Source organism: Lontra canadensis, unplaced genomic scaffold (genome assembly GCF_010015895.1).
Source record: "Lontra canadensis isolate GAN:19392208 unplaced genomic scaffold, GSC_riverotter_1.0 scaffold5, whole genome shotgun sequence".
NCBI classification, from domain to species: domain Eukaryota; kingdom Metazoa; phylum Chordata; class Mammalia; order Carnivora; family Mustelidae; genus Lontra; species Lontra canadensis.
This window is the reverse complement of record NW_022630999.1, coordinates 2644323-2672090: the sequence shown is the minus strand read 5'-3', so window position 1 is coordinate 2672090 and position 27768 is coordinate 2644323. Positions and strand designations below refer to the sequence as shown.

Sequence of the window (27768 nt, the reverse complement as noted above, 5' to 3'; positions counted from 1 at the left end):
ATTCATAAAAAGTTCCCTAAAATGGAAATTGAACTGCATCACCTGGAGATGGAACTATCTTGGAAGTGACTTCCTAAGGTCCCTACACTCCTGGTTCAGAATCTCGTCTCTGTGGAGAGTGCAGTGATTACAAGGACAGAGAGGGGTTAAGGAGAGTTCACTAACTCCTCCTTCTCACCGCTCCAGAGAGGGTGAGGACAGATTGGCCAGTAGAGTAGGCACCCTGGGAGGAGGAGCAGAAGGGCCAGAAGTGACAAACAGAAGAGAAGACAGTTGGGATCCACCCCTCTCCTCTTCCCTAGCTGCCTGTCAGCACATTTCCTTGGTTGCCAGTGCAGCACGTGTCCCCAGAGCCCACAGGTCACTGTGCAGGGCCCAGGGCCCAGGGATCTGGGCACAGAGCTGGGTGACACAGCTGGTACAGGAGCTAGCATGGCGGGGAAGGGAATGTTGTTGCTAGCAGGCTTCCTTCTGCCTGGGTTCCTGCTCTCAGAGGCCATCAAAATTCTGACTGCATTCTCACTGGGTGAGTGTTTGGCAGGAGAATCAGAGTCAGGTGCACCTCACGTACCTGCTCTAGGACTCAGGCACACACCATAGGTCAAAGGGTCATTCTATGTGGTTTTCCTCACAGGGCTTGAGTCCCAGGTTAGAGGAAGAAGAAGAGGGAGGGGGCCTGGCGTGTCAGAGTGGGGTCCCTACTGCTGGGGATAGGGAAGATAGTTGTGGAGAAATCAGTGGTGTCCTTTCCTCTCATTTTATCCACTCTGGAAGGGTTTCCCATTGTGCATATCTGGGGCCAGAATTTAGTTCCAGACTGACCTGGAGACCTTAAGCCATCTACTCTAGTGAAAGAAGATACTTTCAGAGGCACACCCTAAAAATCTGGGGGTGTGGAGTAGATACCAGTAGAAAGTGGATGGTGAGGTCAGTTTTAGGCTCTTGGAGACAGTGCAGACTAAAAATATGTTAGTGATAGGACACCTGGAAGACTGACAGGGCAGAGGAAGGGACCCCAGCCAATCAAGTTCTTAGAGCCCCTCTCTCTTTTGCCCGTGCTGCTGGAAGATTTTAAAGGACAGTGAAGCATTTAATTTTGTCAATGAAATTGTTCCCCTTACTTTTCCACAATGGGAACAGAAGGGCAACAGGAGCACTTATTAGGATAATGAGTTATCATAGGATTGAGTTTCCCCCAAGAATATTTTGGATCCACTGTGAAAGGATAGGGGGCTATTGGGATCACTTTAAATCCCTATGTATCTGGGGATCCTAGAGCTAGAAGAAACCACCAAGTTCATCTAATTAGATATCCCTATTTTATTTCCTGACCAGGAACCTGAGGGTCAGGGAAATGAGGGGCATTTTGCAAGAGCACACCAGACCTCCCTGATGGACACATTTGGACTTTACTCACTATTTCTTACCTCAAACCAATCCTCTTCCTCAGAATCTACACTTTACAGTGGGGATTCCTAAAAATCAGTATTTAAAAAAAAACTCCTTTCTATTTTAAAACTATTTTTAGTGAAAAAGGTGGCAGAAAAAAAGTACTTTTAAAGTACGTGTCCTCTGGATTCTGGGAGGGAGCACGTATGGTTTAGAAGAGCTGGAAGCCCCACCTTTGGCCCAGAATGCACTGGGTTCCCCAATACCCTCAGGAATGGCTGCCTCTGTGGATGGCTTCTCCCCTCCACCCATTTTTCTCAAGGATTTAATGTGATCCATTGCAGGCAGTCTGAGGAGGATAGGGGTTTGTGTTATATATAACTGGCGTTAACCTCAGACAACACAGTATAGATATAAAAAACTAGAGTAATTTCCACAGATACACACTGTTACTGTAGTCTGACATCCCTCTTGCCTACTCAGTAATCATGAGATCTTCATCTTCCAAATAACCCTCACTTCCCACGTGGGCAAAGTCTATAGCTTTCTTCCTACTCTGACTTTTTCTGCTGCCGAGACCCATAGAGTCAACAAAAATCTCCATGGTGGCTTACGGTCTTTCACAGTCATTGCATTGATAGAACCTGTACCACCCCAGAGGATCAAACTTCCTCTTCATTAGAATCTCAGGAATCTTAGGATGGGTGATATCCAAACCTATCATGTGTAGGATCCTGTAGTTCCATCTAAAGGTCCACAGTTGTCCTGAATGACTTAATTTGATACTCAGCAATTTTCAAGCTCCAACTGGAAACATCCTGTCAAATATTTTTGAATCTCAGGGATTTGGGTTCTAAGTGGTGGGTCTACCTCCTTATGCTCCAATGGCTATTTCTCAGTCTGATATTCAAGTTCCCAGTATCTGGGTCTGACTCTAACATAAATTTCCTAAGGGAAGTATATTCCATAAAGATCTCTGAGCAATTGTCAATGGGAACTCTTCCCACTCCCCTCCATAGTAATGTGCCTAATTTCCACTGTGTCCCCATAAGAGCTGGCTAATATCATTATGTACCCAGGATCAGGAACTCCTAAGGCCTAAGTAGAGAAGCTTGTCACAGTGACATGGAGACCATGAATCACAAAAGGAAATCTTGATGGAGCAATTACACTGGTTGGGATTTGGACACACACTGGGTAGGTGTCTTGGCTGCTGCTTACTCAAACTGAGACAGGGGGACTGAAGAAACTCATTGTCCTCTGCTCACAGTCAACTCTCTGCCCTCTTACCTTGGATTTCTCTATCCACCACATCAATTTCAGACCCTCTGTTCTCATTTTTACAAAATGAAATTTCGTGTTTTTCCTAGGTGGAAGCCATTATCTACTGCAGGACCGGGTATCTCAGATTCTTCAAGATCATGGTTACAATGTCACTATGCTTTTTTATGGAGAAGAATTCTTAATCCCAGGTGTGTTTTTGGTTTTTTTTTGTTTTGTTTTTTTGTAATCATTGAATTCTTCTATCCCAGAGAGACTATATAACACTGTATAACACTGTATAACACTGCTTAGCACAAAATCTGTTTGAATCTAGCTATATTGAATAAAGGGGGAAAATATGTGCATGTATGTTCCTGTTACCTCCTGGATATCATATTAAGATTTGTAGATCTGGCCTCCGCATGTCATAACTCCATGTTTTACCCCCTCAGCTAGGTGTCACTTCATCTAGGCAAAACTCTGTATATCATTATTGTTCATTTTGATAACTCTACTCTGTGGTGTGCTTTTAATTGTGTTGAACAGAAGTGTTCAGCCATATTTACAGTTTTTGTTATTTAAGGAGAGCTGCTCTTCTTGTTTCATATGTTACTTTCTACTCCTGTTATGAGACCTGAACTTTTAAGAAAGCATTTTTAAAGGATGTCTTTTAATCATGTCCTAGGATCAGATCTATCAATGAGATGAGCCTATATTCTTGAGTGTCTCTGGCTGCCCATGACTTGTGCATAATGATGTCAGAAGTTCTTGAGTTCTTGGGCTAAATACCCAGTAATGCTGTTGCTGAGTTGTAGGGTAGCTCTATTTAACTTCTTGAGGAATTTCCATACTGTTTTCCAGAGTGGCTGTACCAGCTTTCATTCCCACAAACAGTGTAGGAGGGTTTCCATTTCTCCACATCCTTGCCAACATTTGTTGTTCCCTGTCTTGTTAATTTTAGCCATTCTAACTGGTGTAAGGTGTTATATGTAACTAATGAACCATTGAACATTACATCAAAAACTAATGATGTATTATATATTGACTAATTGAATTTGAATTAAGAAAATCCAAAAAAATCTGTAGCTAAGATGAAGCTCATCAATCTTGTGAAAACTTCTCTGTTGACAGACAAGGACACAGAAGACCAGAGAACTCAAAAGATTTGTTCAAGTCCACACAGCAGGTTAATAATAGAGTGGGTCGATCCAGAACTTTAAGCTCTGGGTGTCTCATTCAAAATTGCTGAGACTTTAATTTAAAAAAATCCAAAATTAATGATTGTTGATGAAAAAAAGTCTGAGCAATTATGAAATTCTGAAGATGAACTTCAGGCTCTGTTGCTGTTAAATCACCCTCTAGATCAAGTACTATATTTTTCACTAGATTTCCTTTCTGTACACATCCCTTTGTATCTGCCTTGTCAGTTTGATTGTGTATTTGCCTTGACTGCCAACCATGGTAGTTGTAGTCCATTATCATTTCATTTTGGTGGTTCCCACAGACTGAGAAGCTGCTGAAAACTTTAGACCCTCTAACTCTTTACACACACTCAAAACTATAAACCGTTCAGAGGACCCATGGATTCCCTTAGTTTTGTTCTTGGTTCCAAGTTTTAATAGTCCAGAGTTTCTTGCAATATTTACCATTCACCGGGAATTTCTGAGGTTTAGAAATGGATTATTTATTTTTCTCTTCAGCAGTAGACTTTGGTAGAGGCTTGCAAATAAGGGAACACGTGATTGGATTATTTTTGTTGACCCGATTCAATACTCAATATTGAAACTTTTGAACCTACATTGACTACCTGCTTGGATAACTTCCTTATAAGGTTATTATGTACAACTTTAATAAATAAATGACTTCAGAAATAATGAATTAACCTCAGTTTCTAATATTGACTTGTAAGATTATTTCTTTTTCTTTTTTTTAAGATTTTATTTATTCATTTATTTGAGAGAGAGAGAGAGATCACAAGCAGGTAGAGAGGCAGGCAGAGAGAGGGGGGGAGTCAGGCTCCCTGCTGAGCAGAGACCCCCCCCCGATGCGGGGCTCCATCCCAGGACCCTGAGATCATGACCCTAGCGGAAGGCAGAGGCCCAACCCACTGAGCCACCCAGGTGCCCCTGTAAGATTATTTCAATCACTAACTGAAATCACAAGTATAAGAAGCCACCCTACAGAAGAATTAGTTGTCTGCAGCTCTGACTCTTCCTTTTCCTAAGAGAGCTTGCTCTACTTCTCTACCAGGTAGATATTGCCCAAGTGACAGGTCTTTGTTTTGGGGGATCTCTTACATCATTGATTCTCAAGGGCTTGCCTAAAATCACTGAAGCAAAGTTATCTGGAGAGACATCATCATGACCAGACAGTTCCACCCCTTTAGTCAGCTAGTTCTGCTTTTGTTGAATATGGTTGTAGGAGAGCAGATCAGAAGATAATGTAAGGAAGCCCTATGTTAGAATTCAGGCTTTGATTGGATTCATAGGTTCCTCAGATAATCTATCAAATAGTGTTCACCTTAGCCTGGGAGTTAAAAATCCCAATATCTTAGTCTGCTGTTATCAGGGTGAGGTCAGTTTCTTTCTTTCTCTCCTTTTTTAAAAAATATTTATTTATTCATTTATTATTTATTTATGAGAAAGAGAGAGAGAGGAGGGGAGATGCAGAGGGGGAGGGAGAGAATCCCAAGTGACTCTTCTGAGCATGGAGCTAGTGCTGAGCTTCATCTCAGGAACATGAAATCATCACCTGAGCTGAACCCAACAGTTGAACACTTAACCAAATGAGCCACCCAGTTATCCCCAGGTCAGATCTTATTATTAGGGTTCATAGAGTTTAATAAATTACAACCAACATTCCCTCTGAATTTTGGAATCAATTGAGAAAAACCTACAGGAGTTAGATCAAAATGCACCTTTATCTAGCTGATCGGGGAGCTTTCCTTAGATCTTCCTTAACTGTCAAGGCTGAGTAGTAGATTTAGAAGAGTCTCTCTATAACCTCTGGATTTTGTTCTGTTTATTCATTATGGTGTCCTGAGTAGTTTTCTTCCATGTTTGCAATAACTGTTTTCAGGAAGACCCCAACCCCGGAGCTTTCTCTCCCTACAGCTCTCTTGTAGTATTCTGGTTTTCTGCCCTGTGAGTTCCAGCTGCCATGTCCTCTCCCAAATCTGAAGTGCTCCCACAGGGAGATGGCCAGGCCAGATCTGGGTATCTCCTCCATGAGTTGTATCTTGGAAGTTTTCCCCAGCTATCCATGAATGTCCTACACTACCTGGGGTACAATGTCCAAAAACCATTTTAGCATGTATTTGGTCTGGTTTTATTTAGTTGTTTAAAGTGAGAATTTCAATAAGGTCCTGTCGTCTTCTTGTGGCCACAGACTGAAGTTCCTTATCTTCATTATTCCAACCTGTATTTAAGTAATATCGGCATATAATAAACTGCATATATTTAAAAATTACAATTTGATATATTCGGACATATACATATGCTGAGATATACATATATATGCATATATATACTCACATGTGCGTATATACCTATGAAACCATCAACATCATCAAGATAACAAATGTATTTGTTCCTCCACCAGAATATCTCTAACGTCCTTCTGCAATCTCCCCTCCCAGCTCTCCCACCTTTCTATTCCCATTACCTACCTATCACTAATATGTCACCATAGGTTAGATAGCATTGTGTAGATTTTATAGAAATGGGATCATAATTATGCACCCTCCCATTTTGGCTTAGTGTACTCAGCATAAATATTTTGAGATTTGTTTTGTTTTTATTTTTGTTTTCGCTGAATAGTATTATATATCTGGATTACCACAATGGGTTTATTTAGTTGCTTGTTGATGGGCATTAGTGTTGTTCCCTGCTATGAGCTATTACAAATAAACCTTTTATGAAGAGTATGTACAAGTTTTCTATGAATATGTACTATCTTTTCTCTGAATTAATTGGCAGGAGTATAGTGGCTGAACTATAGTTTTGGTACTGTTTAAGTTTTTAAGAAATGGCCACACTATTTCCCAGGAGGCTATAATATTCTGCATTCTCACAGAAGTGACTGCAGGTTCCATGTATACCACATCCTTGTCAATACTTGGTATGGTTAGTCTTTTCACTTTTAGCTACTGTTGTGTGGGTGTTCAGTTGGTTGTATTTCATGGTGGTTTTAATATGCATTTTATTTATTTCTAATGAAGCTATGCATTTTTTCATGTGCTTATTTGTCAACAGTGTATCTTCACAGATGAGTGTTTCCCAAATTTTGTCCAAACTCTGGAAGAGTTTGATTATAATAGTATTGTTTCTTCCTAAACTGTTTTGACCACTCAGAGACAGGCTGTCTCCACCCACCCCAAAGTTAGGTTTGGATGTTGTCCTTATTTACACACAAAGAGGTTATAAAATGGTTTATTAGGGGCACCTGGCTGGCTCATTCAAGAGCTCAATTCTCCATCTGAGGTTTGTGGGTTCTAGCCCCACTTTGGGTATAAAGATTACTTCAAAATAAACTCTTTAAAAAGACACAATGGTTTATTAGTAACATGATCAGGCTTCATGGACAGATAAAGGCAACTCTCAAGCTGGTCCAAACATACATTGAGAGAGCAGGGAAAGGAGGATGCTTTGGGGCTTTTATGATGGTCAGTGGTGGGGATGGAATGGGCATTTCCCTTTGTGTTTGATGATGAGAATGTCCTGTGTTTCATTTATTTCAGTTGGATCTTGTATAAGAAAGTCATTATGGTATTTTGTGAGACCTGCTCCCTGAGGCTGGTGAGGGAGTTCAATGTTTCACAGAGTGTCTTTTTTTCGAAAGACCAGCATTGTGCATGTGGAGAAATGAAGCAGTGTCTTGGTTATGATCAGTAATGTCTGAAAATCTGTAGAGGATAAGGAGTCTTTCTTCATGCTGTATATTGTGTCTTTGGTGTGTGGAGACACATGTGTAACCCTCAGGTACATTTTGGATATCTATATGGCAAGAGATTCTGTGCTCTTTACCCAATGGAACAACCTTTCATCTTTATAGGTGTCTTTGGAATGTCTTTTTCTTCTTTAAATTAACTTTGGTAGTTTCTGTCTTTCTAAGAATTTGTCCACATCACCCATTGTCTAATTTATTGCCATCTAAAGTTCATAGAATTCTCCTATAGTCCTTTTCATTTCTGTGTGGTCATTAGTGGTGTTCCTTCTTTCATCTCTGTTCCTAATAATTTGTATCTTTCTTGTTTGTAAATTTTCTTGATCTTTTCAAAGAACTGGCTCTGCTTTCATTGACTTCTGTTGGTTTTCTATTTCCAATTTTATTAGTTTCCCCCAATCTTTGTCAATTTTACCATCTGTTTTAGGCTTAGTACACTTTCTTCCCCAGTGTCTTAAGGTAACAGAGTAGGATATTGATTTGATAACTTCCTTTTTAGTATAAGCATTGAAACTCTAAGTTTCCTTTTAACTGCTGCTTTTGGTGCATCCCATATGTTTCGGTATGTTGCATGCTTATTTTTATTTCTTTCTAAGTATTTTATGATTTTCCTTGTGATTTCTTTTTGATACATGAATTATTTAAAAGGATAATGTTTAATTTCCACAATTTGTGAATTTTCCAGTTTTCTGTCTGTCGTTGATTTCTAACTTCATCCTGGTGTGGTTAGATAGCTTGTGATAAGTATGTTTTAACATTATTGAGACTTATTTGTGGCTGAACATAGAGCTTTTGCTGAAAAATGTCCCACGTACCCTTGAGAACAATGCATATCCTGTTCAGTGGTGTGTTCTGTATATGTCTGTTACATCTAGTGGGCCAATGTGTGTAAGTCTTCTATTTTTTTACTGATCTTCTTTCTGTTTTTTTTTTTTTATCCATTATTAAGAGTGGGTGTTGAAATGCCCAATGATTATATAGAAGTATCTGTTTCTCCCTCTATTCTGCCAGATTTGCTTTAGTTATTTTGATGGTCTGTCCTTAGGTGCATATGTGTTTATAATTGTTATATCTTCTTGCCTTATTGAATCTTTATTAATATATAATGTCCTTCCTTGTCCCTTGCAATCTTTTTGATTTAAAGTCTATTATGTTTGGCATTTTCTCATCTAATTCTGCTTTCTTTTGCTTATTACTTGCTTGGAATATCTTTTTCCACTATTTCCCTGTCTGTCTGTGTCATTGGCTCTAAAGTGAGTCTCTTGTAGACAGTATATATAGTTGGAAAAACTTTCCTTTGTGTGTGTGTGTTTGTGAGCTTCTTGTTTTTGTATTTTTTTTAACACATTTCATTGTTTTGGAATAACTGTAAATTTACAGAAAAGTTGAAAGATATTATAGTTAGCTCCCATATACCCCACACCTTCTTTCCCCCATTGTTAACCCATTTTATTTTTAAAGTATTACTTTTTATTGAAATATAGTTGATACACAAACTTACATTAGTTTCAGCTGTGAGAAATAGTGGTTTGCCAAATGTACATGGTATGTAGTGCTCACCACAAGTGTAGCTGCCATCTGTCACCATACAAGGCTATTACAATTGGTTCCTGTATTTATATCCATTGTGCCAATGTCTATATTTTCATTGGAGAATTTAATCCATGTACATTGAATGTTTTTACTGAAAGGAGAGACTACATCTGTCCTTTTGCTATTTTTTTACGTGCCTTATAGCTTTTTTGTCCCTTCCTATATTACTGTTTCTTTTGTACTTAGTTGATTCTTTGTTATGAAACATTTAACTTCCTTTGTCATTTACTTTTATGTATATTCTATAGCTATTTTTTAATGTGCATGACCATGGGGATTTAATTTAACATGATAAACATATGTCACTCACATAAAGTTTAACTTTAATAACATTCAAAAATTCTCTTCCTACAAAGCTTGGTTCATCCCCACCCCCTTGAATTGTTGATGTTGCAAAATTACGTCTTTGAACATTGCGTGCCCCCAATCATAAACTATCATTAATTTAAATGTATTAGTACATTAAATTACAGAGAAAATTTGATTGGAATTACAAATAAAGTTTAAATAAGACTTGTTTTTAAACTAATATTTGGTTTTTAAAAGTGTACTAGTTTCATAAATCATGTAGAAACCACAAGTGCAGTTAGAAAGCATTGTTATGATAATAGTTTTATAATTTCCTATGCATTTACCTTTATTAAAATCTTTAGTTTTCCATACACCTTTGAGTTACTATCTGGTATCATTTCATTTTTTCTGAAGGGCTCCTTTGAACAATTCTGTCAGTATAGGTCTAGTGGTAATGACCTGCCTTAGCTTTTGTTTATTTGGGAATGTCTTAATTTTGCCCTCACTTTTGAAATTCAGAGTTTCAAGACACAGAATTTTTTGTTGTTCATTTTTATCTTTTAGCATTTTGAATATATTGGGCCACTACCTTCTGGCCTCCAAAATTTCTTATTAGAATCTATTGATCATCTCATTGGCAGTCACTTGTATGTGATAAGTCACTTTTCTCTTAATGCTTTTAATATTCTCTCTTTATCTTTCTGAAGTTCAATTATAATGCGTGTGTTTGAGTTCATTTTCCTTGGAGTTTGTTGAGCTTCCTGGATGTTTATATTCATATCTTTCATCCAGTTTAGGGAGGGGTAGTTTTCAGCCATTACTATGTTTTCAGTCATATATTATGTATTACATTGTTACATATTACATATGTAAAATAATACATATACATAATATATTACTTATACATAATATATGTATTATTTTACATATTACATATACATAACATATATGTATACTACATGTACAATATATTACATATATTATGTATTACATTGTTACATATTACATATGTAAAATGTTCTCTCTATCCCTTTATTTCTCTCTCTTCCTTCTGAGCATCTACACTGCATACATGTTTCCTTAGACTATGTTCTCTTTTCTTCAATGTCTTAACTTTCTGTTCTTCACACTTGATCATTTCCATTGTCTTATCTTCAGGTTCACTGATTATTTTTTCGGCTTGCTCAAATCAGCCTTTGAATCCCTCTAGTGAAATTTTCATTTCATTTATTGCATTTTTCAGTTCTATATTTTATTTTTGGTTTCTTTTACATTTTCTGTGCTTTTATTTACATTTCTATTTTGTATAAACTTTTTCCTTCACCTTCTCCACATCTTTCTTTAGTTCTCTGAGAATATTTATGGCAGTTATTTTAAAGTCATAGTCTAATATATCTGGTCTTTCTCAGGGACATTTTGTTAATTTATTATTTTCCTCTGAATTAGGGTGTTTCCTGTTGTTTGGTATCACTTGAGTTTTTTGTTGAATACTGACCTGTTGAATTTAACAATGTGTTAAATCTGGAGATTAGACTCTCCTCTTTTCTCCAGGATTTGCAGATTTTTTAAATTAATTTTGTTTATTGTTTTTATTTTATGGTTGTTTTAGGCTGCCTTTGGGTGAACATCAATGTGAGTTGTAAATTTTTGTTTTCTTAGGTCTTTTCTGAGCCTTTTAGTGACATGAACAGACACTTTCTAATTTTCATCATATATGTAGTTTTTGTCCAATATCCTAGCCCTTAATGTTTGTCTCCCATAAGAGGAAAAAGAGAAAAGTCAGGGAGAAAAAAACAGATATCAGTCTCTTAAGACCCCTAGAAGTTCATTCAGCCAGAACAGAATGTGCTCGAAAAAAAAAAATAGCATGATGCAAAAACATCACTGCTTACTCTTTGTCTGTACCTATGTGATCAGAAGTAGCAATTCATCATCAAAACACAGACACCTGAGATTTGGAGAACGTCCTTTTTACCCACTTTGGCTCCTGAAACCTGTGTGTAAACTGCTTTATGAACATATGTTCAGCTGCCTGCCATGAGATGTATGTGGGGGATGGGTGGCTGGTACTGTGAACATTGCTGGAATAACTGAAATTAACTAAAATTATCTGCACTTTACAGTTACATCCTTCTCTGGAAGTTGACTACAAGGTTCCAAAATAGATATTTTAGACAGATTCTGCCAGTCAATTGTTACCTAGGTGGGAAGACAGATTCCTGGTGCTCTACGATCTTCCTAGAGTCTTCACTACTACCTTTTGCTTTCAGAATATATATGTATAGTTGAAAATATGTGTGTACATATAAAAGAAAACTTTCACCAGTTCTTGTTTAAATGTGTGTCCAGGAAAGCTCCTTATACTCTCATGCTGGAAGTGGAACCTAAATAGTTGTTTCTTGATGGTGTCAGGGCTGGAAAGACCTTCAACTGACAAGTAATTCTTCATAGGAATTAAACTGAGGCACCATGGATTGTGCTTTGTGTAGGGCAGCAGCACATCCCTCTTGTGAGCTCCTGTGTGAATGTTTGTGTCCTGAGTGCCCATGCTGGATGAATCTCTGCAAAAGGAGGTTGTCCTTGATGCAATGTCATACATGTGCTTCTGGAGAAAACTGAATGCGGTTAAGGTGTTGCCAGCAAAGCTTGTGTGCAGGTTGTTGAGGTAGTCCATAAGAAAGCAGTTACAAATGATTTGTATCCTGCCAAGATGATGAAGAAGAGAAACTAGCTGAGTGCTTGTTGAAATAGAAACTGAGCAGAACATATTATCAAATCTATGCATGTAAAATATCTATTAATACTTAGATATAGTCAGCAATTTCAGTAACATTGGAAATGGGGGGTGCTTAATATAATATGTCACTGCACAATTATGTTATAGTAATCCACTGCAAGGCATCATTACTTCTTTGCTATTTAAGAATAGTATAAACCAGGCCATTAAAGGGAAAACCAGTGGAGGTAATCACTCTTTTGCTTAACAGATCCTTTACAATGGGATTTAATCCTTAAAGGCACTGTTTATGGGTTGTATTAACCATTTTAATACGTTGGGCAGATCCAAAGAGTCTCTTTTTGTCAAGCTGATTGTAAATGCCCAAACTTTTATTTTATTTTAGTTTTTTACTTGTTATATCAAGAGCAACCATAGCCCCTAGGAAATAATGTAGAAGAAATGACTATTATGACTGTGGGATATTTAATCCCAGTAGTTAAGGCAGGGCATACAAATTTGTCCTCTATCTAACATTTTGACTCCTAAGAGTACTGAAATTTTCTGTATATATCTAGTGGGCTCTTCTCATATAGCTGTTATTTTTTGTCCCAGTATCGATTAAGACCATTAAAGTTTGTCAGTGGCTCATCTCATCTGATGATAAAACTATTTAGAGGCCCTGATTTAGAGGCACAAAAGCCAATCTGTGCCTTTCTTTTTTTAAAGTAATGTTACATTCCACATGTATCATGTTACATTCCACTCTGTTTTAATTTCTTTCCTGACTCTCCCACCCTACCTTGCCTTTCTCTTTCTTCTTTCTTTGGGTTATTAGAGGTATTTTGGGATAATGTCCATTCTAACCTGCTCATATTTATAAGTTTCTTCTTCAGAATGTCCCAGTTAGTATCATCAAGGCTAGGGGCCTCAGTGGTGGTCACTTTGAATAAACCCCTTGAATTAACTCCATGGGCATGTCATCAGTGTTTTACCATATTACCACGTTAGTCAAGGTTTTCTTTTAGCTACAGGGAGGTAATCAGCATCAGGAGCAAAGGCAATTTTTAGGGCTGTATGCGCCTTCTACTTTTTCAGGTGTGGATCTCTTCCTACCTGTGGCATGGTGACTGCCCTTCCTCACACCATTCGTTGCACTTGTAAACTGGAATCAGTCTTATCCAGAGCACTGTTTATAATGGGGGCAGCCCTTGAGACACACAACCATTGGTCACAGAGTTCTGCCTAGCCACGTGTCAATCTCAGCTCACGCAGGGATTCAGAAGCACAATTTAAGCTGACACAGAAAATAGGTTTGCGTGAGACACATGGCCAGGGCCACTGAAAGGCTACTCCCATACTCTTGTCCCTAAATACCAATTATGGAAGCTTCTGAGTAGGGTGGAGGTGAGGATTCCCCTATATGGGTGTGGGTTGCTTGGCTTGAAACTCTTCCTTGTTTAAGAGATGGCATGTTGAGGCTTTCTTCTCTGTTTGCCAAGATATGTCCCAGAAGGTTAAGAGGGAGATGGAGCTTGAAAGCCATCATCTGCCCAACTTAAAAAATGGCATCAGACTCTTTTTTACACATGACTTATGGGGAAATGCCAGGATGTGGAGTAGGGCTGCAGAAGACTGCTTTTTAAAATTAGGTTTTGGTATCTTTTTGGCAGAGTGAAAAACCTGTGCATGTATCACTTTTAATTTTAATGAAAATGATTTCTTTTCTAAATGGGAAATGCCTGGGCAGTTGGCAGTGAATGAGATCTGTATTCAAATACAAATTATACATTCACTGTATGTGCATTCTTGACAAATTATCTGGCACTCCTTTCTCACCTATAAAATGGTGACTAGTTACACCTTTAAGTGTAAACTTTAAACAGAAACTTCTCTTACTTTAAAATGAGTAAAAGTGACTGTATCATTATATGGTTCTCAATAAAGTTTTGCAGTTTGCATGATTGAAGAAATGAGAAAGCAGAAAAACCAAACCAAACCAACGTTCAAAAAGCAAGCATTTGCGTATATATACAATCCTTGGAGTAAACAAACATGATATCATCATGTCAATGTTAATAAGGGTTGTATGGTATCATTAAACATTTCCTTATTGGTGTTTTATTTTTTATTTTTAGAAAAGAATGAAATTTCATACAATGTTATCAGTTGGCTTCCACCTGAAGATCATAGAAAAGATTTTAATAACTCTTTTGATTTCTTTGTGACAGAAGCTTTGCATGGCAGGTAATTTCTTTTATTCTCTGAATGAAAGGCTTGCTATTTTAGTGATAGAAATGAATGGTTGCATGCATGGATACTTGGTGTGAATTTAAGAGAAATGGATGGATGGGTGAGTGGATGGATGGGGAGATCAATGATGGTGGCAGTATATGGATGGAGTAAATGAGTTTTGCACTACCAGTCATTCAGTGTATGTATACTGTGACTCTTCCACTGAAAGCATGAATGTATTTCTGTATAGTGAGGGGGATTGTTCCTCTGGATCTTCCTTGCAACATTTCATCTATGGTGTTTGCATATATATTCTCCAAAATACAGAAGTTGTGATAGGCAAATTTCTCATTGTCAATAGGCGATGAGAACCACCAGTTTACATTTATTGTTCCTCCCTTACCCTCACATAAATTCAAGAATAGAAAGATGCTTATGAATGCTGTTATTTAATACCTTGAAACACTATCTTTTAAACTCATTTAAAAAAACCGAAATATCTTGGCGATATACAACCAGCGAGTAACCTGAGGAATTTTGTCATTATCGGGGATGTATAGAAAGTTCTTTTTTGACATTAGAGGATAAAGACACAAATTTATCCTTTGTTTGGTTAACACACAGGCCTAATGTCCATGCCCCTTCGTTCCTTAGAAATTCTATTTGCAGGGCACCTCGTAGGCTCAGTTGGTTAAGCATCTGACTTTGGTTCTCATGTCATGATCTCAGGGTCCTGGGATTGAGCCTACTGATGTTCCCCTGTTGAGCTCCCTGCTCAGTGGGAAGTCTGTTTGAATCTCTGCCTCTTCCCTCACTTGTGCTCTCTCTTTTTCAAATAAATATATAAAATCCTAACAAACAAACAAACAAAAAACCCCACAAAGAAATTCTATTTGCTACTAGGTGGTCCTAAAATCTGGCCTTTTCCATAGAGCCCAATTGATAGTCAAACTAGAGCACCAAATTCTCTTATCTGTAAGAGATCTGATCTAAAGTACTCACTTGAAACTTTGTTTTATCTTGTGTTGTTACTCATATATTCTCGAATTATATGTCCCATCTCTTCCCCCTCAGCTTTATTATGTCAAAGACTGTTTTTTTGTTTGTTTAGTTTTTGTTTTTAAGTATGTTCCATACCCAGCATTGACCCCAATAGGAGGCTGGAACTCACAACCTTGAGATCAAGATCTGAGCTGAGATCAGGAGTCAGATGCTTAACCAACTGAGCCACCCAGACGTCCCTCAAAGACTGGTTTCACTCGCATGTTAAATATGGTACAAAACACTGAGCACAGTGATTTCCTGTATTTTTTCATTTATTATCTTAATTTCAATATGATTCATGCTCTACGTTTGAGGAAATTGTACTTCATATTCTGAATTTGTCAGTAACATTTAGCAACCATTCTTTATGAAAATCTTTTAAAATATAATAGAGGATAATTTCAGCAAATCATGTGTTGTCACTTTTAGTTGATTCTATAGCACGTGTGGGCATCTTCATGTTAATGAGCTCTTACCTGTGGGTCTTCTTTCATTGGGCGGACATGGTGGAATATTGTACAGGTTATAGGTTTGCTGGGCCACTGATTCTCTCAGTCCTTCATTCATGTAGGAGGCCTATGGGTCTCCAAAGCACCTGCACCTGTAACCTCTGGTCAGGAATATTCTCATCTTGCCATGTGCTGTATGAAAAGGATCATTTCCTTTGAAGGCACCGATGGGAAAACATTGAGAGAATAGATCCTGGAGTAGTGCCATAGGCAAGAGTCTTCAAAATTGGTAAAATTTTAGCATGAAATTTTGTGAATACTCCAGCTGGCATGAAGTAGAAAGGTAGTAGTTAACTTCAAATAGGCTTTTATTTTTGTTTGTTTTAAATATTAATATTTTCACGTAGAAGATATAAATCTCACATTCAGCTTAGAAGTTGGATTCTAATATTACCATCAGGAAGTTCCTTGTGTGAGGCAATCTGTCAAATTCAGGATATATTTAATTTCAAATAAGAGAGCTACATCGTGAATGTTGATGTTATGAAGTTACTTCCACAGTTTGGTTAGTAAACAGGATAGTCACTTAGAAAAGTTCAGTACACAAATGAAAGTTAAACAGAACATCACAGAATGTACCAAATAGACATGAGACTCTGAGATCTACTAGTGTCAAAGGATGCTTTCAATGCAGGAAGAGCTAAATTAGCTTTGCTAGTGCATGCATATGGATTGGCCAGAGAAAGGGTAGGGGAGGAAATAAGAACATTTTAGGAAGCAGAAACATCCAGAGTAGAGTATTTGTTGAACACTGGTAACATAGGTGGGCGGCTGCCAGGTATGGTCTTACTTACCTGGGATATTTTCTTTGAGCCAAAGATTCTCCTAAGTATCATGAAGTTAACACCTTCAATAAATATTTCTCATTACTTTTGTTTTAAACAGAGAAGCATTTGAGAACGTTGTAAAGTTAATGGAACAACTGGGGATTCGATGCAGTGACTTGCTAAGGAGAGGAGATATCATGGATTTCTTAAAAAACGAGAACTTTGACCTGGTATTCATCGAAGCATTTGACTTCTGTTCTTTCCTGGTTGCTGAGAAGCTTGGGAAGCCGTTTGTGGCAATTCTTCCCACCCAGTTTGGCAGTATGGACCATGGGCTACCAATCCCTGTGTCTTATATTCCAGTATTCCGTTCCTTGCTAACTGACCATATGGACTTCTGGGGCAGGTTGAAGAATTTTCTGATGCTTTTTGATTTTTCCCTGAAGCAATGGCGACTCCACTCTACATATGACAACACCATCAAGGAGCATTTCCCAGAAGGTTCTAGGCCTGTTTTGTCTCATCTTCTAAAGAAAGCAGAGCTGTGGTTTGTTAACTCTGACTTTGCCCTTGAGTTTGCTCGGCCTCTACTTCCCAACACTGTGTATGTTGGAGGCTTAATGGCGAGACCTGTTAAACCAGTATCACAAGTAAGTAAAATCTTAGCTCTCAATATGGACTTCATGCAGAACTTTTAAGTGCAGACAGAACCGGTAGCTCCCCTGGCAGAGGGAAGAGGAAGTGAAGTACGATTAGACAGGCAAAGCAATGAGGATATACATTTTTATTTTTTAATTTAATTTAATTTTACTTTTCTAGTCTATTGTATTCTATTTTGATTTTTATTTTATGTGGAAAAAAGCACTTAGTATAAGACTTTTCTTATCAAATTTTTAATAGTACAATATTTAATAGTACAATATTTAATAGTATAATAGTACAATTATTGACTTAGGTGCCATGTTGTGCATCAGATCTCTAGATCTTATTCATCTCATTTACTTGTAACTTTTCCTCATGGAATAATAGCTGGCCTTTTACCTCATTGCTCCCACTCTAACCTTGGAAACCAACTTCTGCTTTTGATTCTATGAATCTGACTATTTTAGATGCTTCAGATAAGTTAATTCATGCAGTATTGCCTTTCTGGCTTAGGTCACTTAGCATAATGTCCTCAAGCTTCATCCATGTTTTCCCATATTGCAAAATTTCCTTCTTTTTAAAATATTCCATTATATATATATATATTATATATATAATTGTATATTTTATATATGCATATATAAATGTATATATCCATTTCCTTAGGTATAGAGAGAGAACTCAGATTGCTCCATCATATGGTGGTTCTATTTTTAATTTGGGGGAGGAATTTCCATGTTGTTTTCCATAGTGCCTTTACTGTTTTTCATTCCCAACAGTGGTAGATAAGAGTTGCTATTTCCCCATATCCTCAACAGTTTTCTTCTGTTTTTTAATAATAACCATACTAATATGTATGAATTAACATCTCATTGTGGAATTGATTTGCATTTCCCTAATGACTAGTGTTTCTGAGTATTTTTTCATATATCTGTTTGCCATTTACATGTTGTCTTTGGATAAATGTCTATTCCAGTCCTTAGCCTTTTATTTTTTTAATATTTTACTTTTTTATTTGACAAAGAGAGGGAGAGAGATCACAAGTAGGAAGAGAGGCAGGCAGAGAGAGAGAGGGAAGCAGGCTCCCTGCTGAGCAAAGAGCCCAATGTGGGACTCCATCCCAGGACCCTGAGATCCTGCCCTGAGCCAAAGGCAGAAGCTTAACCCACTGAGCCACCCAGGCACCCCCACCCCCAGCCTGATTTTAATGGGATTGTAAGATCATTCTTTCATTTCTTTTTCTTTCTCTCTCTCTCTCTTTCTTTTACTACCTCTCTCTTTCTTTCTTTCTTTCTTCTTTCCTATTGAGCTGTAGTTCTTTCTTATGGAGATTTTGGAGATTTATCTCTTATCAGGAATACAGTTTGCAGATATTTTCTGTTCTGTAGGCCATCAGTTACTCTTTAATCAATTTTGAGTTGAAAATTTGTATGGTTTAAGTTGAGGATTGAATTTTATACTTATTCATGTGGATATTCACCTGCTGGGGGTAGGGATTCTGGTGAGAGGGTGTTTTCATAACTTAATTACTGGCCTAGGTGAGGCTGGTTACACATTTGCCTGGGTGCAGTCTGTCTTTACCTCTTTCTTTCTTTCTTTCTTTCTTTCTTTCATTTCTTTTAGAGAATGAGAACATGGAGCCTCTTATTCTGATGTCATTCTCTGCTCTTTTCAATTTTAAATAATAGATTTACATTAACCTTATAATTATCAAAAGATAGCAAAACTGATTTTAAGTGGTTTCCTGGGATGATAGGTCTTATGATGTAGTCTTGGATGGAGTCAAATAGAGCCAGATTGAATAATAGAGTAAAAGCTTTGAGCTGGGGACAACCAAACAATGCAGAAGAAGAAATTATGTTTCTGAACAATGACAAAATTGTATTCTTAGGGTACTAAATTTTTAGGGGATTAAATCAGAAATTTCTTAAGAATCATTTATGGGTGGTTGTAAACTAATTAATACTACACAAAATAGACTTATGTCATAACTTTTACAGGAGATAAAGGATATTTTATAAATGGTTTAATATAATAAAATCAACCAATGTACTACAACACATTATTAGAATGAATGGGAGAAAAAAACATATCATGTCAAGAGAGGCAGAAAAGTTATCTGACAAAACTAAGACTCTTTCATGATAAAAACACTCACAAAACTAGACATATAAACATGATTTTTGAACATGATAAAGAGTATATGGAACACTCCCAGCAAAAAACATACTCATTATGATAGACTGCAATTGTGCTTCTTAAGATCAGTAGTGTAAGATGTCTACTTATATCACTGCTATTCAGATATGCCCTAGACAAAGCAAGTAGGCAAGAAAATGAAAGAAAACACATCCAAACTGGAATGAACAATGTAGAAATAGTTTGATTTTCATAGGACATATTTCTCTAAGTAGAAAATACCAAAAAATTCATATACCAAAAAGAAACTACTAGTTTTAATAAACAAACCCAGCACAGTTGCATGGGAAAATATCAATATGCAAATATGATTTGTGTTTCCGTACAGCAACTATGAACAGTCCGTAAATGAAATTGAGAGAACTATGTACAACAGGATCCAATTAAACTGAGGAGTTGAAAGACATGTACACTGAACACTACAGATTTGCTGAAACAAATTCAGAAAGACCTAAATAAATAGAAAGACCTCTCCAGACCATGGGTTGTGACACTTAATTTTGTTAAGAGAACATTACTACTCAAAGTGATGTACAGATTTGATCTAATCCTTATCAACAGCTCAATGGCCTCTTCTTTTTGTAGAAATGAAAAAGCCAATTTTCAAATTCATATGGAAATGTAAGAGACCTTGAATAACCAAAAGAATATGAAAAAGAACACCGTTGGATGACTCATACATCTGTGACCAATCAATTCATTTTTGACAAGGGTGTCAAAACCATTCAAGGAAGGAAAGAATAGTCTCTTTAGCAAATGGTGCTAAGCCTGCTGGATTTTCACATGAAAGAGAATGTATTTGGAGCCCTCCTCATACCACATACCAAAAATAACTCAAAATAGATTGATGGCATAATTAAAGAGTTAAAAGCCATAAAATATTTAGAAGAAAAGAAAGGGATAAATCTGCATGGACTTATTTCACAACGAGTTTGTAGAAATGACATTGAGAAGATGAGTAACAAAGGAAAAAATAGAAAAATTGGCCTTCATCAGGATTAAAAACTTCTCTATTTCAAAGGATGTTATATAGAAAATGAGAGGACAACCTATCAGATACAAGGCAAGTATGTCATCTCACCGTCACCTTTTAGCCTCATACTGGATGTCTTAACAAAAGAAATGAGACAAAACAAACAAACATACAACACAGAATAAAAGGCATATAGATTAGGAAGAAAGCAGTAAAACTATTTTGTTTGCAGATGACATGAGGGTCCATTTTGAAAATGTGAAAAAGCCAAAAAATAAAAAATAAAAATTCCTGGAATAGAAAGCAATCATAGCAATGTCACAGGAAAGAAGTTTAATGTAAAAAATGAACACTTTTCTTATATATTAGCAATGCATGAGGGAATGTGAAATTAAAAACATTGTACCATTTACATTAGCACCACCAAAAATGTGATGTTGGGAATAAATCCACAAAATATGTAAAGATTTATATGAGGAAAACTACAAAATTCTAATGAAGGAAATCAAAGAACTAAGTAAGTGGAGAGAAATTCCATGTCCATGGATAAGAAGACACAATATTGTCAAGATTTTTTTCTCTCCAAATTGACCTATACATTCAGTGCAAACACAATCAAAATCTCAGCAAATTATTTTGCAGATATTGATAAAATGATCCTAAAATTTGCATAGAGAGGCAAAAATCCTGGAAAGCCAACACAATATTGAAAATGAAGAACAAAGTGGGAGGAATGACATTTTCAACCTCATAACTTACTAAAAGTTACAGTAATCAACACAGTATGATACTGACAAATGATTAGATCAATCATAAATGTAACACAATAAAGAACCCTAAAAGAGATACATACAGATTTAGTGAACTGATGTTTTACATAGGAGTAAAGATAGTAGTACTAAGAAAACGTAGACTTTCAAAAAAGTGGTGCTGAAAAAATGGATATGTGCACACACAAAGAATAAATTGGATTCAGACCCTACACTCTTCAAGAAAATTAGCTCAAAAAGGACCACAGGCCCAAATATAAAATGCGAAAGTATAAAAATTTTAGAATATGATATCAGAGAAAATTCAGATGAACTATGGGTTGATGAAAACTTTTTAAATGCAAACCTAAGTCATGTTCTATGAAAAAAAGAGTTTTTAAGTGTGCTAAGTTGAAATTTTCTGTTGTGGGGGCATCTGGGTCGCTCAGTAAATTAAGCTTCCTTTGGCTCAGGTCATGATCCCAGGGTCCTGGGATGGATTCCTGAATCAGGTTCCCTGCAGCATGCTTCTCCCTCTGCATCCCCCCCACCCCCCTTCCACTTGGGTTGCCTTTCTCTCTCTCTCTCAAATAAATAGATAAAAATCTTTTAAAAATTTTGTTCTATGTAGGCACTGTCAAGACAATAAAAAGAGGAGCCACAGAACAAGAGCAAATATTTGGAACACACTTATCTGTCCAAAAGTGCTATTCAAAATATGCAAACACTTTATACACACAAATACATATAGTATACAAAGAACTCTTAAAATTAAACTCTGTCAAGGTATTTTTTAAAATCTCATTGGAGAAAATATGGCTTCTTCGCTACTGGGATTTACTGACTTGGATACAACATTTCACAACTATTGTTTGTATTCTTTGCAGAGTCATCTCACAGATGAAGTATTTTGAAGATACCTGGGCCAACTAGATGATCTGCCCATGATGAAGCTGTTCAAACTTTGCAACATGGGCTCAAAAACATTTTAAGGGCTCCAAAATATATTTTTCAAAGATTTTAAGAGAAACGGAATTGTGAAGCTGCAGCATGTTTTTTTTCCTAATAGCTGATAAAGCTCTAATACACCATTAAATTCCTCTTAAATAATTATAAGATTATAGGAAAGTTGAAAGAATATTATAAACTTTCCCTGAATCATTTGAGAATAAATTTCTGAGCAAAAAAAAAAAATTAAACAATAAGAAAACCAAAAGGGCACCTGGGTGGCTCAGGGGGTTAAGCCTCTGCCATCGGCTCAGGTCATGATCTCAGGGTCTTAGAATCCAGCCTTACATCGGGATCTCTGCTCAGCAGGGAGCCTGCATCCTCCTCTCCCTCTGCCTGTCTCTCTGCCTGCTTGTGATCTCTCTGTCAAATTAATAAATAAAATCTTAAAAAAAAAAAAAAAGAAAACCATAATTTAAGAAAAGGGGGGGAAACCTTCCGAGACCTCTCAACAAAGAAGACAGACAAATAGATGGCTAATAAGCATGTGAAAGAGATACACCGGTAGAGACATTCCCCAGCATTTACCTCAGCCTCCAGAAGGCATGCTGCCCCCTATTGGACCAGGACACCAACTGGCACTCTCCCAGGCACTAGCACCTCTGCTCTGGCATTGGAACACTCCTAAATGACCATATCTCCCCTCACCTAGAATGAGGGATGAGAATGACCCTAGTACGGGGACCATGTTTTCAATGAAGAAGGAGATTCCCACCAACTCCACTTTCCTTTGCTATAAAACACTGTTATACACACGAGGTCTGGGTCTAGATGTTGGTGCTACAATATGCTTTGAGTGCCTCAAGGGCAACTTAGACTATTATGGCAGTGGCTGGACACCTACAGCTGTCTTCATATTTATTTGTGATTACTGAAAGTGTTTATATGGTAGGATGTGTCCTGAGGTCTCAGAGAAATGAATTCAAGGCCACCAGACACAATGGATATGAGTAGAGTACAGAAGGCACCGAGCTGTCCAGGGGCTAGGAGAACCTAGTGAGCTCTAGGCACTGACAGGAAGGCATATTCAGTAAATAGCTGACTTTCATTTCAAAGCATCTTGGCTTTGATGAACAACTTTGTCCACCTCCTTTCTTTTTTTATCTCTCTCCAGGAATTTGAGAATTTCATTGTCAAATTTGGAGACTCTGGTTTTGTCCTTGTGTCCCTGGGCTCTATTGTGAGCATCTATCAGTCCCAGGAAGTTCTCAGGGAAATGAACAGTGCCTTTGCTCATCTGTCTCAAGGGGTGATATGGAAGTGTAATCCTTCTCATTGGCCCAAAGACATCAAATTGGCAGCAAATGTGAAAATCATGGACTGGCTTCCTCAGAATGACCTATTGGGTAAGGACTGTTCAGGTCTACTTCACTCTTTCCATTTATGTGTCTTTAAGTTTCCACTGCGCAACCCCACCAGTCTGAGAAAGGGCATCTGGTACCTAAAGGTAATCTTTAGAGGACAGGAATGGAGCAGCCAGCTGAAGTTCTTGGGAAATCAGGCTCTGCTTCCCAAATGGCTAAAACTGCTATGTTTTCTTCTTTCTTTCTATTTCAGTCTTCATAGCTGCCCCCAGAAGTGATATTGTCATCAGGCTGTTTTGACCATACCATATTTGGCATTCAACAAGGTTACCCAAACGTAGTCAAAGACAGTTTATGGATTCTGAGATCACATATCAAAGGATATGTTGCCACTGTTTTCCCTCAACTCTAAAACATCTATTAAGCCCCATGTCACTATAGAAACACTTTCACATATATTGGTTCATTCTCCTTTTTCCCAAAAGGTGTACTCATACTTTCACAAAGTATTGGTGACAGTATCTGAAGGGTATGCCAAAACATCTGAGTTCCAAGCTGAATTACCTCTCAGCCTTAGCTGCTTATTTTGCCCATCATATTCTCTGGTAACAGAGAGCTCCTCACACCCCTTTGTCCATGTGCCACCTTTTGGAGCTCCTCAGTGCCACAACCACTGACTATATCAAACATTCTTCATCAAGATTATGGCTCACAAACATATTGGGAACTTAAGATAGAGGGTTCTGCACATTTATTCACAAGGCACGGTATAGGGAAAAGGATTCTGACTTTCAAAGAAACACAAAAGGATTCTAATGCACATCCCTATTGAGAGGCAGTGTTTGAGATAAACTCTTCATTATTAGCACTTGTTTTAGTTTTCTCAAAATAGAGAGGGGTGAGCACACAGAAACTAGAAATATCGAGATGAGTGGTCCATCATTGCCTACTTTAGAGGATTTTTGTGAAATTAAGGAGAAACCACATATAGTGTAAGTTTGATGAATGCCACATGAGCTATGATGTCAGTAAATGTGCTAGCCTTCAGATAAGAGGGAAGTGAATGGGCAGTGAAAGGGAGAGCTTGAAACCTGGAGAGCAAGAGATAGAGACAGAGAGAGAGATAGAGATAGTAAATCAGAAAAGAGAGAGTAGCACTGGGAGAAAGTAATAGTGTGAAAACAGACACAGGAGAAGCAAAGGGAGAAACAGAGTGGAAATATAAGGATGGTTGGAGGGATGGATGGATGTATGGAGGGAAATGTTGTGCTTAGTATTGTTCTCAGCAGCTGTCCCTGGGTTCTGAGTCTTAGAAGGATTGATTTAGAAGAATCTCTGTATGGAGAAAAGACCAGAATATTTTATCTTGGGGAATATGTACCCTTGAGTGTGTCTTAAGCTAATACAGTAATCTATTTTCTCCAACATACTTTAAGATCCCTTTGTATTTTTTTTCTGCCTTTGATCCTTTCAAAGATGTTCTGAAAATTTTCACCCTGAAATATTCTGCTCTGTTCCTGATTTGCAACAGCTCACCCACGCATCCGTCTCTTTGTCACCCATGGTGGATTGAATAGCATAATGGAGGCCATCCAACATGGTGTACCCATGGTAGGGATTCCTGTCCTTGGAGAACAGGCTGAAAACCTGATCCGAGTAGAAGCCAAAAAGTTTGGTGTCTCTATCCAGTTAAAGCAGGTTAAGGCAGAGACATTGGCTCTGAAGATAAAGGAAGTAATTGAAGACAAGAGGTATGGAGTTCTCTGGGCTTGTGGTCATCTAGACTGAATGAAGACATCCAACACAAATGGCACTGTGTAGTGCTTTTTTTTTTTTTTTTCAATAAAAGCTGAAACTTCCAAGACACGGAATAATATGTGTACGATGCTAACAGATGCCCTTTTTCCTCTGAGAGCAAGACTAGGGAGTTCAGATTAGATATTGAGTAAAATTTCTATCTGAAGTCTTGTGAGGACTCTGACCTACTTACATAGGGTCTGTTAGAGGTCTTATATTTTGGGACTACTGATAGTAGAATTGCACTAAGCAGGAGGTCACATTCTTATACCCCAATATGCCACAGAGTTTCCTGCTTCAGACCATTTGTCAGTGTTGCTCCCTCGGACACCCTTCCCTTCTCTTCACAGACCTAGCTTCTTCATGACAGTCAGGCTCATCTCCAACATCGTCTCCTCAGAGAGGCAGGAAGCCTTTGTGTGGCAGTCCTAAATGTGCTCCTCTCTCCCACCCCATTCAATCATAATTGTAAGATGGGATGAATTTCTCTTAAGTGAGTCAGTAAAAGGCCCATATTCTCTTATGTAAATTGCCATCCAGCATAAGGATGTGGTAACCATGATGAACTAAATATCTTGTTAGAGTCTCAAGGTAATTTACCTTGATTTGGATGTATGTTAGTTACATTACATATATTCCTATACCTTTTCCTTTATTGTACCATAAGTGTCCTTAGGTAGGACTTGTCCTTACAAGTTAGTCACCTTTTTATAATTTAACACTTTTAGCCCTAAGCATGGATCTTTGCATGGATAGACCAGTTAGAACTTTTCAATGGGACCCAGCTAGACTGTGACAAGACCAGGCCAACCACTTTTCCTTGAAACGGAGTCTTTTGTGCATATGGATGAAAGTGTGTGTGTGTGTGTGTGTGTGTGTGTGTGTGTGATACAAGGTCTCTAAGAGTTCTGAGACCATGTGAGTAACACCCCACCTCTGTCTCTGCTAACAGGTACAAGTCAGCAGCTGTGGCCGCCAGCATCATCAGGCGCTCCCACCCCCTGACCCCTGCCCAGAGGCTGGTGGGCTGGATCAACCACATCCTCCAGACAGGAGGTGCAACCCACCTCAAGCCCCATGGCCTGCAGCAGCCATGGCATGAACAGTACCTGCTGGATGTCTTCTTGTTCCTGCTGGTGGTCACCCTGAGCACACTGTGGATCTGTGGGAAGCTGCTGGGTATGGTGGCCAGGTGGTTGTGTGGGGCCAGGAAGATGAAGAAGGCCTAATGGAGGTGCAGCCTTAATGGATATTTGGGGAGCTATAGGTTGTAGAAGGCTTTCCCTAGCACAGACACCCCTAGTGTATTCTCCATATTGGTACCTGAGGGTGGTGCAGAAATAATCTCCTCGCTGTTTCTGCCTCTGTTTGGAAATTCTTATGAAGTAATCTTGGGATTATTTTTTTAAATTGTGGTAGAATATATATTTTATAAAGCTTATTATTTAGCCATTAATTGTATAGTCAGTGGCATCAAGCATATTGACATTATCATGGAAACGTCACCACCACCCATTCCAAAACAGTTTTCATCTTCCCAAAATCAAATTCCATGCTGATCAAATAGTAATTCCTCATATCCCTGCCCCCAACCACCATCCCCACTCCGTGGCAACTCCTGTTCTGTTTTCTGTGTCTATGAGTTTGATCTTGGCTCCTTGACTTGCCTCTCTTCAGTGGTCTCCTCATTCAGACCCAAACCTTCAGTAGAGAGCCCCACTGTCAACCCCACTCTGTCTCTAGACAGAGGGTCATGTTTACTTCATCCTTGGTGTCTGATATCTCAGTCTCTCTGCCCTTTCTCCACCCTCACATTTCATGATATGACATAAGATACTGGCCAGTACTTCTATGCTGGGTTTTCCACTTGTATCTCCTTTTCACCTTATCTCCAAGCTCAGGAAGCCTGGTCCCCACTCTGCAGCTAGGCAGGGATGACCCTCCCATGACTCTACCTGTAGTCTCTGTTCTGAGTCCCCACCTGTGAAGAGTACCTCCTTTGCTTGTCAGACATGGAGCCTGACTTTGGACCACAGGTAATGCTGTGGTTTTCACTTCTCACAGTTCCCTCTCATGATTGCCCCTCTTAGAATATATTACTTGAAGATCCTGGACCTCCCTATGAACCTCTGGAATCTCAGGTCCTGTGATAATGGGAGTTCCCAGGACTTATTGATTTAGGAGACATCTGTCTGCCCCCCAAATATGGCATAGAATATCCCTCTATGTATAGGAATTGCATTCAGTTCCTCACAAAATACACCCCAAAATATGTGCCTAACCACCAGGACTTTATATGTTTGGTGTTTGATTCTCTGAAAAGGGCTGCTGTGGGGGCTCCATGT

The 27768-nt window shown here is 38.1% G+C and overlaps 1 protein-coding gene across 2 annotated transcripts; it reads left to right on the top strand.

Moving 5' to 3' along the window:
• Positions 1–322: 322 nt before the first annotated feature.
• LOC116864097 (UDP-glucuronosyltransferase 3A1-like) lies at positions 323–26712 on the top strand. 2 transcript variants are annotated; one of them, XM_032851323.1, is made up of 7 exons: positions 323–526; positions 2760–2861; positions 14335–14443; positions 16870–17401; positions 23437–23668; positions 25158–25377; positions 26376–26712. In XM_032851323.1, exons 1-7 carry the CDS (start codon positions 433–435, stop codon positions 26650–26652), a joined length of 1566 nt encoding a protein of 521 aa, XP_032707214.1. In that variant the 5' UTR covers positions 323–432; the 3' UTR covers positions 26653–26712. The 2 variants fall into 2 exon arrangements, with proteins under 2 accessions (XP_032707214.1, XP_032707215.1); XM_032851324.1 differs by lacking the exon at positions 14335–14443 and having other exon boundaries at positions 442–526.
• The last annotated feature ends 1056 nt before the right edge of the window (positions 26713–27768 follow it).